The sequence below is a fragment of the Macrobrachium nipponense genome, chromosome 1 (genome assembly GCF_015104395.2).
Source record: "Macrobrachium nipponense isolate FS-2020 chromosome 1, ASM1510439v2, whole genome shotgun sequence".
NCBI lineage: Eukaryota > Metazoa > Arthropoda > Malacostraca > Decapoda > Palaemonidae > Macrobrachium > Macrobrachium nipponense.
The window spans coordinates 168,631,688-168,644,984 of NC_087200.1; the positions used below are offsets into that span (position 1 = coordinate 168,631,688).

Sequence of the window (13,297 nt, forward strand, 5' to 3'; positions counted from 1 at the left end):
TGCCTTGTCGGACGTACATCACGGAGGAAGAGAAGAAGCTACCCGGGCATAAGCCTATGAAAGTCAGGTTAACGCTCACACTTTGTTCGAACGCCAGTGGGGATTGCAAGGTGAAGCCCCTACCTCTCTATCATTCCGAGACTTCTCCAGCCTTCAAGGCCCACAAAGTGCTAAAGGAGAAGCTTCCAGTGATGTGGAGGGCTAATGCGAAAGCCTGGGTAATGAGACTTTTGTTCACCGAGTGGGTAAATCTGTGTTTCGGCCCAACAGTGAAGAAATTCTTGGAAGAGAAGCGCCTCCCTCTGAAATGTCTGCTGTTGTTGGACAATGCCCCTGCTCACCCTCCTGGCTTCAAGGAAGATATCCTAGCGGAGTATTCTTTTATCGAGGTTCTTTATCTTCCGCCTAACACCACCCCTCTCCTCCAGCCCATGGACCAGCAAGTGATATCAAACTTCAAGAAGCTGTATATGAAACCTCTTTTCAAGAGATGTTTCGACATTACCAATACCACAAACCTCATCTTTTGATTGGTCTGTTGACTACAACTCTGAGGTCTAGTATAAACTTCTTTGGTTACCCCTAATTAGCCAATTGTCTAAGCAGGCTACCAATTGCATTCCCTTTCTGACTTTCTGGACACTACTGCTGTTAGTTTTGTGAAGATTCTCTGTGACATATAATCCAAAGGGCGTGGCTTTAAATCTGTAACTGTCCTTCCTTGCCTAAAACCCTAGGATGGGGCAGAAGGGAATGGAGATAGGTACGTGTCATTATATTCCTGAGATCAAAAGAGGGGATGAAAGTCCCACATGAGATGAGCGAATGTACTTGGGCAACACTAATCATCTGGAGATTGCAGCACAAATTTCTTTTTTGGGCCCTGTGGTGCCTGCTCCTTGATACTGTAAAGAGCCCCCAAAGAAATTGCAAAAAAGTCATTCATTCCAACTGTATCCCAAGCAATTATAGAAGACCAACAGCTTTCTCTTAGTCACTTCAAGAATAATGGGAGAGGTTAGAGAGGAAGAGGTAGATCCTTTACAGGGAGGGCTATGTTTAAGGTAGGTAGTATGTACCATTCCACAGGCAAACAGCAGATTATACAGTCTGCAGTGGGGAAAGGAGCCTTTAGGAGCCCTGTAGTATGAGAGAGAGAAAAACAATAAATGGTTGATTGTGAGCAGCACATATCCGTAAGATAAGCGGAATGCATTCCAGTATGAAATAGACAGACACTTATAATGTATGACCATGAAAACAATTATAATTACTGGTGCCATCACTTTAGATCATGATTAAACTTAAAAGTACTACCATTATCAGGTTCAATTAGTTTTATATATTAACATATGAAAGAAGAGAATACAGCCTTATAATGCTATGGTATTCTATTAAGATCTTGCATGACTGAAAATATACACATATATACATACTTAAAATTTATAATGGGTGGCACTACATTCAAGTTACATTCCTTATTTTTTTTCAAGGTTATGTCCATGCTTGTAAGCTTAACTGAGTTTCAGGACTGACATTTGTAGATGACTGTATTTTTGTAATGAATGATACCCTAACAAAACTAAATTAAAATATCTTATGAGTAGGCTATATTGATTGCTGCTGTGTCTATGTTATAACTGACTCTAAATAATACTAAATGACGTGTCTTTCTGAGCAATTGAGACTTTTCTATCAAATCTAGATTAAAGGGACACCTAATTTATATTGGATGATAGTACACCTAAATTTATCATTAACTATTGCAATTATTTGCAAGTTACAGCCAATATTATTACACTGGTAATTAATATAACAATCCAATCTATTTTAATATCACTACACAGTTTTAGAAAGTATCTGCTACATCCCACTGAGGAGTAGCTAAAGTTTACAGTGGAACCTCGACATACAAAAGTCCCTACTTACGAAAAATCCAAGTTATGAAAGCAAAGACGAAGATTTTTTGCTTCTGTATACGAAAATAATTCAGGTTACGAAAGGGTAAAGTCCGAGATTCGCCCGGACCACCGAGAACAATTTTAAAACTTGTGTGCCGCTAACTGAGTAGACTCACCACCATCCTCCCGCTCTCCCATTGGTTCCTGATGCTAGTCACCGCCATAAGATCCTGCTCTCCTATTGGTCAGCATCATGCCTCTATGTAAAGGCCTTCCTTGACCATTTTTTGCGGCAGCGTTATCGTAAACACTGGAATTTGTTCGTTCACATATATTTCCTTTGTTAACGTAAATTTGTGTTAGTGATCTCGCTTTCATTGTACTGTAAGTTACTTTATCATGTTGTGTGTGAACTTAATTACTTACGTTATTAGCCATGGGTCCCAAGAATGTCACTGAAGTTCACGGGAAGAAGAGGAAGCTTTCTATGGAGAACGAAGATGTAGATAATCAAGAATTGTTAATGTTTTCTGCCATTTGTTAATGTGTTTCGTAAAGTTTAGTGTTAATGTTTTCTGCCATTTTTTAATGTGTTTCGTAAAGTTAAGTGTTCATGTTTTCTGCCGTTTGTCCTTCTCCTCTGTCGCCACTTTCGGAGATCACCTTGCTCAAAAGGTAAGGTTCCACATTTTACTACATATGTACGTACATGTACATAAAGTATTTCTTGCACCATGTACACTAATACACTTTATTTACAGGTACATACCACAATAAAGGTTATGTTAGGCATTGAATGGTCCAAATTGTTGTATTTCATTGTTTATTGGTCAATTTAGCTTTATTATAAAATTTACTGTGGTGCTTTTGTAGGGCTTGGAACGAATTAGGCAATTTACATGTAAAATGTAGTTCAAGATACGAAAAAATCAGGTTACGAAGGCCGCTTCGGAACGGATTAATTTCGTATCCTGAGGCACTACTGTATATCTTATTGAAAAAGAAGCTGTGACACCACAGTTTGTTGGAGTAATACATAAATACTAAGTGTAGATCTGTCTGAACACACTTTCCACTCCCAATAATACAAAATTCCTTCACAAGAAAATTTCTATAGTATATAATTCATTTAAAATGTTTCAAAATTTTTAATAAAAATAAAAAAGGAATACCTACTTTAAAACTATGCCAAAGTTAAATACATAGGGGAAACTGCAAGTTATGGTTATCATATAGTAAGTTAGCATTTAGGTTAAAAAATTAATTTTCCTTTTCACTACATAAACAAAAACTATCTATATATTGTATATATGAAAAAACCACTGACCAATTGTTTCAAAGATAAAATTTCTAACATCTGAAAATTGTCAAAGTTGACAGAAAAAGCAAAATGCATGATGTAGCCTAATCCAAAATCCCCATATTGAAGAATGCACCAGGTAGTAAGTTTAACATTTACACCTAACCGCAGAAAAATTTTTAAGGAAAAAGTAATTTACAGGGATCATGACTACACACTTAGCTTACCTCAACAGATAACTGCAATATTTTTTCAACACACCACAACAAATGCAAAATTATTCTAGACCACTGTTTAGGGCATACTATGAGAGAGTCATGAGATCAGAGTAAAGGGGCTTATCTGTTTTGATATTGTGAGCTGTGATTATAATTTTACAAAATAAAATAAACATTACTTTTTAGCAAAAATCATGTAATACTTGGTAAAATTTATAATTGTCTTGTAACCCCACAAGGGGTTATGAATGGTCAATTTCAAATTCTCGTGGAAGGCAGAGAAAATTTGTTAGAATTTTTTCTTACACCATGTGCATTTGTATATCTTCCTCTTTCACTAGGTGTTTTTTCCTTAAATTAGCCAATTTCAAAGTTTCCTCAGTCTGGGATACTGCATTTTAACTTCTTATACTGGCTCCTAAGGGTTAAGGGTTAAAGGAATAGGTTCTTGTTCCTCATGTTCTGTTCTTCACAAAACTTCTTACTAGCAGAATAGGCACACAGCAAAATTTGAATTTACAGGTAGCAAAGAAGTCTGTTCATATTTCAGAATGTTTGTAAGTAAGGTTGTGACTTATCACTATCAAATCAAAGGAACTATTCTGGCCAATACCAACTACAATCAGTCCACGGGTTACGAAGGGTTCAGTTTATGATGTTCTGAGGTTAAGGCGCTTTTCAATTATAATCACCAAAATTATTTTCAAGGTTACAATGCATGTCCCAGGGTTACGGCAACTACAACGTTGATCTGGCAGAAGAAATATGACACCAAAAGTGCAAAATAATCAAATTTGAAGTTTTTTTTGATGAAAAATGCAATAAGAATGTAGTTTACATAGTTTTAATGCACCCAAAGCATTAAAAGTTAGGTTTTCTTAGGATTTTGACGCTGTTCCAGCTTACAATGATTTTCGGCTTACAAGGCACCTCAAGAACGGAACCCCTGTCATAACCCCGGGACTACCTGTATAATAGAATTCTTTAATATTGGTTGGTCTGTCTTATGAAGCCCACACTATCAAAATATAATTTTTTGGTTTAAAAATGAGCTAAAATGTTTTAATTTAATAAAATCCTTAAAAAGTTAGTAGTTGTTCCCCTAAATATTTCCTAACATTATAAAATGTCTCCATGCATTCAGCAGTTCATGAATATTACATGAAAAACGAGTCATGTTGGTCTACACAGAGCTATGCCTGAAATTACAAACAAATGTACATATCACAGAGAAAACATATTCTGACTACAACCTAGTCATTTCTTTCCAAGAAGAACTGCCAGATGTTCAATGTTATCTGCAAAGAAAATATAATATTAACAGGAAAAAGTAACATTTTGAAACAAAATTTAATTTTTGTTTATAAATCCACAACTTTGCAATTACCTAATCATGTGCTTCACAAGTCTCCAGACATATCCAGAATTTCAAGAAGAAAACTTCTTTAAAATTGGTTTCTTCCAAAGGTTTGTGATTCAGATCCAATAAAAGCTTAAGAACTAGAGTGAGGTATCATGAAAGATAGCTAAGAAATCTAGGTGGTATCTCTCCCCCAGATTTTTGGTACAACTTATGGAAGTGCCTAGGTTAATACAGTAATACCACAATCTTACATGAGTCTAGTTGTGTAAATTCACAAATACACAAACTTTTTATTGGAACCTAACTAATGGGCATACTACTACAAGATTTTTTCAAACACACAAAATTTGTAAACTCCTCAAGAAATCCTGCTAAAGTGTTAATGCTTAATTTTTCAATTAATTAAAAAATTTTCATGCTTTTAGGTGCAAACTGTATGAAAAATGTATTTTTTTATTTCTGTACATGCATAACTATATATACAAAGGTAATTGCAGCACAAACAGCGTACTTTTGCAAGATGTGATACCCATTTGAAAAGGTTACTGCACTTTTCAAAAATGTGATACCCATCAGAATACTTTTGTTTAATCTTTAATGTATTTTATAAGTTTTTATGGTTTTAAGTATAAAATCAGCATGGAAAATTTGTATTACAGTCCAATATTTTTAATGTGCATCTCTCTCTCTCTCTCTCTCTCTCGTAGTAAGCACTCACAAAAGGGATTTTGACGTAAGGAAAAATCTATTTCTGGGCGATTGGCTCGTGTCGCCAGCGAAATCCCGCCCTACCCATCCCATCGCTCAAGATTGTCTGCTAACTTCAGGATGGCCACCAGAGGCGCAGCAGTCGGCAGCATGGGATGGAGTAGTAGTAGTTGCTGCCCACTCTGTGGGTCGGCTCCCCTCTTGTGGGGATTTTGTAGTGGGAGATTTCTATTGGCAAGCGGCTCGTGGTAGTGGTCTCACTCGCCATAGTGTTCATACCGACACCCTCTTGGAGGGTGAGCGAGTCAGTTGTACTGACCTTTTTCTTTATTTATTTATTCTCTGGTATGTGTTAGTACATTTACCCTAGAAATAATAGATTAAAGGATATTTCGCTGGCGACACGAGCCAATCGCCCAGAAATAGATTTTTCCTTACGTCAAAATCCCTTTTCTGGGCTCAGCTCGTGTCGCTGCGCGAAATCGTACCAGAGAAATAGCACAAGATTGTAAAGAAAATTCAACTAAACAAAAAGGGGTCTCAAATAAAAGATAACATAAAAAGAAGGAATATAATTGCTAATAAATATACATATACACAATGATACAAAATTAGAAATATTACTTAAATTAAACTTAATGCTAATAATATTTCTTAAAATTAACTTAATTTTTTACATATATACAGGGCTTACATGGAATATATGTTAAAAGCAGTATCTGTGTATAGATATGTACAAAAAACTCAAAAGCAATTATAACAATCACTTGAACAGAACAAACTTCAATAATAATTATATATGAAGGGAATGTATATGACTTAATATACAAAACCCGTAACCATTGTAAATAAGATGTATCCCCTAGCATAAAAATAAGGGGATCACATCAAAGAAATCAATACATACAATCGATTGTGAGTGCCCCTAGCAAAAAAATAAGGGACACCCACCATATCATCATAAGAGCAGCTAAGACCCAAGGTAAACGTAGATGAAACTGACAGGCATAGACAAACTGTTGGGTGAGACAGGTAGAAAGGAGGACTGGATCTTCTACTAAAGATTAAGCAGAGTCGGGGGAAACTATGTTACCCGCCGCAACTGCTGAAAATTTCAGAGCTTCCAAGGACTTTAAGTAATGACGTTTAAATACTGTCGGCGATTTCCATCCAGTATATTTTTTCAACTCATCGAAATTCATATGTTGGAAATAGTTAATTGAGGTGGCTACTGCCCTGACATCATGTGCTTTTGGGAAAGAGTCAGGATTGGCTTGTTTAATAAAGTACAGGATCTGTTGCCTGATGCCTTTAATAGATAAAGTACCACCTTTTTCTCTCTTAAAGAGAGGACCCGATGAGGATGAGGAGGTCCTGGACAGAAAGGCTCGTAAGGTCGATACTGGGCAAAGAGATATATCTTGTGGAAGGGGTACAACCTTCCATGGTTCCCACCTCATCAAAGGATCTTCATTCTTTGCTATAAAACTACGTTCCGGAGAAAGTAGCACTTCCCCTGTGGGGAGAAATTGAATATGATCCGGATCTCTGGATAATGCCGACAGTTCTGAAATTCTAGCTCCTGAGGCCAAGCTTAATAAAAATAGAGTTTTTCTTAAGAGCATTATAAATGAACATGTGTCATTATCAGTTTCTGAAGCCAGCTTTAGAACATCATTTAAGAACCATGATACTGACGTAGGCCTTACAGAAGGTCTAAGTCTAGCACAAGCCTTTGGAATAGACGAGAAGTAGGAGTCTGTCAAGTCTATGTTGAAACCAAATTGAAAAATCTTTTTCAAGGCTGACTTGTTTGTCGTAATGGTGCTAGCTGCTAAGCCTTTTTCAAATAAAGATCTGAAAAAGTATATAGCTGAATTGATTGTCATGATTCTAATATCTGATTCTCTCAGGAAGGTTGCTAACTTTTTGACAGCCGTGTCATACTGTCTCAAAGTTGAATCCCTTTTATCAGATTCCAAGAAGAGAATATTTTGAGGGTCAATATTCGCATCTCTTTTCGCTGCAAACTTCATGAAATCCATAAAGTTAGGGTTTTGAGAATTCCTGAGGAAGCGAACACAGTCTTCGTTTGCACTGACTGGGAGAGCCTGGGACTGGGAATTCGAAGAGGACGAAGACCCAGTTCCAGAATTAGAGCGTACCAATTGCTCTTCGGCCAGTCTGGGGCTACTAGAGCCACTTGACCCTTGAATGTCCTGAGTTTGTTCAGTACCTTCATGAGAAGATTCACTGGAGGGAAGACATAAATCTTCTCCCAGTTGTTCCAGTCTAGGGCCAGGGCGTCCGTGGCATAGGCCAGAGGGTCCAGGTTGGGGGCCACATAACATGGGAGTTTGTGGTTCGCTTGGGATGCGAAGAGATCCACTTGTAGGCCTGGAACTCTCTGAAGAATCCATTGGAACGAACTGCTGTCCAGTGACCATTCCGACTCTAGAGGTACTGATTGGGATAGAGCATCTGCTATGACGTTTCTCACTCCAGCTATATGGGTGGAGGAGAGGTGCCAACTGAACTTGTCCGCCAGGGAGAAGATGGCTACCATGACATGATTTAGATGACGTGCTTTGGAGCCTCCCCTGTTTATACAATGGACTACCACTGCGCTGTCTAAGACTAGCTTTATGTGGGAGTACTTCGGCGGACGTAACCTTTTTAGAGTCAAGAACACTGCCATTGCTTCCAGTACGTTTATGTGGAACTGACGGAACTGAGGTGACCAAGTTCCCTGAACTTTCTTGAACTGAGAATATCCTCCCCAACCGCTTAACGAAGCGTCTGTGTGGATGGTAATCCCCGGAGGAGGAAACTGAAGGGGCACTGATATTGATAAGTTCTTGACTTTTGCCCACGGGCGTAGTCGATTCCGTAGAATCTGAGGGACTGAGGATAATTTGTCCCTGGACCTGACATTTGCTCGTGAGCGCCAGATTCTGGTTAGGTCTTTCAGTTTGGCTTTCATCAAGATGTTTGTCACTGATGCAAACTGGAGTGAACCCAGGATCCTTTCCTGGGTTCTTCTTGACGCAAGTTTGTGACTCAGAAATTGCTTTACTGACTTCGCTATTTCTTTCCTCTTGGCTGATGGAATCGACAGAGTATGGGAGGATAGATTCCATTGAATGCCCAGCCACTGAAAGTTTGACTCTGGAGTGAGTCTTGACTTGGTCCTGTTTATCTTGAAGCCTAGATATTCCAGGAACTGAATCACTTTCAGTGTTGCTTTGTGGCATTCCTCGACTGTTGGAGCCCAGATTAACCAATCGTCGAGATACGCTACTACCATAACCCCTTGCGATCTTAGTTGTTGAACTACCACTTCCGCCAACTTCGTGAACACCCTGGGTGCTACGTTGAGCCCGAAAGGAACTACCTTGAAGGAGAATGCCTGATCTCCTATTTTGAAGCCCAGATACGGACGGAAGTGCCTTGCAATAGGGATATGATAGTAAGCGTCTGTAAGATCGATAGAGGTGGTGCGGCCCACGGGGAAGTAAGGTCCGTACCTGCGAGATCGTGAGCATCTTGAACTTGTCGCAGCGAATGGCTAAGTTTAAGCGGGACAAGTCTAAGATTACCCTTCTTTTTTGTGAGCCTTTCTTTGGAACGCTGAACAAGCGCCCTTGAAACTTTAACCTGTTGACTCTCGCTATAGCTCCTTTCTGAAGGAGGTCCTCCGCATACTCCGTCAATTCTTTGGATGGAAGTTGGCGGAAAGGTCTGGATGGGGGCGGGTTCGCTACCCAACTCCAACCCAGGCCTTTTGACACAATGCTTTGCGCCCACTTGCTGAAATTCCACCGGTGGCGGAAGTGAAACAGCCTCCCTCCTACCTGAAAGTCCTCATTGGTGTTGGTAGCCTCCGCGGCCTCCCCTGAAATGCTTTCCTCTATTAAAGGACCCTCCCGATCCTCTCTGACGAAAGGATCGCTTACCTCTGCCTCCCTTACCCGAGCGGTCATACTTCTGGGAAGCCTGGCCCTCGAAGACTTGATTGAAGGCTGGGGAGAGAGCTTAAGAGGTGGAGGGTTGAGGCTGACGGGAAATGACATAGATAGGCTGCGATTGAGCCTTGGAGGTAGAAGGTTGGGCTGCTTGCACCAACGGGACAGCTGGAACCGGCTGGGTAAAGTGTGGCTGTTTCTTTTGGTAAGGCTGGAAACGTCTGGGTTTCTTCTGAGCCTTACCTCTGACCACTTGATCTTGGCGTCTCTTGGCCGTAAGACCCCAACGATCTTTAAGGCTTTGGTTAAGCCTTGTAGCCTCTGCCTGGACCTCCTTCACCATCGCATCTGGGAAGAGGTCTGCTCCCCAGATGTTCGATGCAAGCAACTTATTCGGTTCATACCGAATCGTTGCTTCTTGGAGGACATGTTTCCTACAGTTTGTTCTAGCCGTGGCGAACTCGAACATATCAGACTGCACCGTTTGAGTCAGTGACTTGGTGATCAGCTTAAAAAGTGGCTCAGAACCATAGGAAATGGTAGCCACCTCGGTCATGGCCATGGTATTGATAGACCTGGCCAACCTAGACTTGGCATCAAATTCTGCCTGAATGAGGCTATCCGGAAGTCTAGGCAGCTTCTCACCAAACTGCTCCATAGCACAGTCTGGTTTGAGTTTGCCCGCAGAAAAAGTGTTGGGCAGATCTTCCCACAACTCACCGGCTGAGGGAAGTAAAGGAGACGTAGGGTCCGCTTCTTTCAGCTGAGGCAACGAATCCCCCTTCTGGGCTGCTGGAATGGTAATCGTAGCAATCTTTGTCAAGAAAGGGAGCGGGGTACTCTCTTCCATTGTAAAGATTGTGAAAGGACTCTTAAATGGCTGTATTTTCGTGTTGGAACAGTCCATGTCCTCCAAACACCTGAGCCATTCTCTTTGAGCCTGGTCTCGTGAATAGAGGACTGTCTCTTTCGGTACCTTATCGTCTCGAGTCATGGCAGAGGCGGTGAGCCTGGCGTAGCCGATGAACGGAGGCTGAAGGTCTTCCGGGTAAAACTCGAAGTCTTCAATCCTCCGAGTTCCACATTCCGGGATAGAAATAAGCCCGTCCTGGAAGGGGGCGTATGACGCTACTCTCCAAGGATTGTTCATACTGAACGGAGGTAGAGAGTCATACGGAGGCAATTGCGCTCCCCCTGTGCTGAAGGGTGGGGGAGAAGCTAGCGGAGCTTGGCTCAGTCCGGCGATAATGTTGTCCTGGGAGCTGATCCTATCAGACAACCGGGAGAACATCTGTTCCATACTGGTTTTTAGAGACCCCACCAGATCGCCCACTTGTTGCAACAGGCCAGCGTTGGGATCCAAAGCCGGAGCTGCTGCGGAGGTGGACGGGTGGCTCTGAACCGGAACCAAAGGTAGAGGAACGGTTGACTCCGCTGGAGTGTGTGATCTCTCCCTGGAGGATCTACTCCTAGAGGATTTGGAGCCGGACCCGGAAGCTTTAGACCTCTCTGCTCCGGGGTTTTTAGCCGGAGACTTACGAGATGATGATGACGCCGACGCCGTCTTTTTAGACGACGACGACGTCTTAGTCAAGGTTTTTACTGCTTGCCCTTTGACCTTAGGTCTAACAGAAGCATCAGGAGAAGTATAGAGTTCTGTACCTGTAAAGCCTTGGAAGGATGGAGAGTTTGCAGGGGTAGAAGATCCAGTGGCACCCAAGGGCATCCCTTGGGCGTCCAACGTACTCACCTCGACCAACAGGTCGTCTACACCTACCATGGGTTCAATATTAAGATCTAATGTCGCGACTTCCGAGGAGATGTCCTGGCCTGGATCCGTCAACGAGGCAGCGAGCTGTTGTTGAATGAACGCAATAGTCGGGGCCGCCTCTGCTGGGTCGACGTAGCCCGTTGACTTGCCTCCGGGGAAGATCAGGACCGCCAACCTCTTCTCGAGAATGTAGGGCATACCCTTGGCGGCGTTCTTCCCAAAACCGCCGACCCAGGCCCGCAGGGTTGCCAGTGCGGTGTCCTTCACAGCCGGAGCCTGGAAGAGAGGGTATTTATTAGTTTTTAAGATTAAACTTAAAACTAAAACTAAATTAAAAGCTTAACTTAAAATTATAGGGGATGCGAAATCCCCTGTATTTTTATCTTAAGTTTAAGAAAGATTAGAATTTTTTAAACTTAAGAACTATAACGAAGTAGGGACTGGCTAACGGAGTTGGAAATACTTACCCCGTCTAAGAGCTGGCTCACCAGATCATAACAGATGGTGCATGTCTCGTGATACCAGACCTGGAGGTCCCCGTGCGGAGTCGCGCATGGAGCATGGGACCGGCAAACTTCATGTCCACAGGGGTCTTGAAGCGTGGCGGCGCATCCCGGATGCTCACAGTTGGTGGTCTGTAAGTGAAAAGACACATGAGCATCTTAAAGGCTATCACTTACAGGCTAAGGACAGAAGAACTCCGCTGCATGCCGGAGCTCGGAAAAAATTTGGGCATAACCCCTCCCTTACCGCCTGAATAGGCTATAACCCCGGAGAGATCCGGTGAGGCAGACAAGGGAGGGGGGATGGTTTAAGGTAGCTTAAGATAAACTTACTTAGTTTAACATAACTAATTCTTAAACCTATAAAAATCGAACGTACCGGACTAAGTCCAGTGCGTGGCGGAGCGTGTCGCGACTTCAGCGCGACGGAGGGGTTAGTAGAGACCAACTGTATGCCTCAGTCCACCCTGCGGAGTGAACTAGCACCTTTCCACTTGGATGCCGGAGCTCCGGTAGAAAAGGAGCCCCAGTAAGGTGGGAAAGGGCGAGATGGCACACAGACTCGCGCTAGCAACGGAGCGACGGAGAGAACGGACGGAGGGGGGAAAGGCCAGTCCCCCCCCACCACCCTCCGGCCGTACCGGCCGGACCGAGAAGCTGGAGAGGTCGAGTCCAGTCTGGGTCTGTCCCGTCCCTCTACTCCCTCCGCCTGGGGGGAGAGGGAGGCAGGCTCGGGTATGCGGAGCGAGCGTGGGCAGACCAACCCTCCCCCCGGCCCTATGGAAGAGCGGGAGGAGGGAAGATGACTGGACAGGCGTCTGGCTGCTCCGTGATCATGTAGTGACCACGGGGCGGTAACAACAAAACAATGAAACGATAAGGCCTAGAATACACAGCCGGCTGATCAGAGAGAAGCTATAAGGAAGCAACCGAACTGAAGAGCGGTAGCGCATGGGCCCTATGGGCCATAACCTAGGCTAGATGAAGCCAGACGCCTACACTAACAAAAACATAATAAATTAAATAAAACATTGAAAGAAAGAAAACAAAATAGTAGGAGAAAAAATCCAGGAGTGTACGACTAACCCGAAAGAAAGTCTACCACTCAAAGCTAGCCGGGGCCGATACTAAGAGCCGTGGCTAGGGGTCTGGATAGAAGAAGCCTACGTAAGGTAAAAAGACATGCATGCATGACATAAACCGCGTAGACTGTACCCTAAAACAAATAGGATGACTAAAAATAGGGCGTACTAAAGTAAGGGAAGGTTCTGGGTATGGAAGACCAAGAACGAACCCGCCACGAGGCAGAACCATGCTGCCATGCTTCCGACCTAGAGTTCGTATTTATACCTAAAAAACGGCAAATACTGACTCAAGGACGGAAAAAACCAAATAGCAATAAACATTGAGTACTTAACTTAGCTGCTGCGATGGCTGCACGCTCCATGATGAGTAAATCCAAAAATAAGGGCACAAAAACACAGAGCAAAAAAGGGCACGTGTATACAGTGTGCGCTAACTGAAAAGGATGACCACCAGAGGCGCAGCAGTCGGCAGCATGGGATGGA

General features: G+C 42.6%; 1 protein-coding gene across 2 annotated transcripts in view; it reads right to left on the minus strand.

Moving 5' to 3' along the window:
• Nucleotides 1-2,090: 2,090 nt before the first annotated feature.
• The window catches only part of LOC135219810 (histone deacetylase 8-like), a 158,795-nt gene continuing 147,588 nt past the window's right edge, over nt 2,091-13,297 (minus strand). Inside the window, exon 10 of one of the 2 annotated variants that reach the window (XM_064256894.1) lies at nt 2,091-4,717. In XM_064256894.1, the coding sequence (XP_064112964.1) occupies nt 4,677-4,717 (41 nt within the window). In that variant the 3' untranslated portion in view covers nt 2,091-4,676. The remainder of the gene's footprint in view (nt 4,718-13,297) is intronic. The other variant, XM_064256893.1, reaches the window with a different exon arrangement.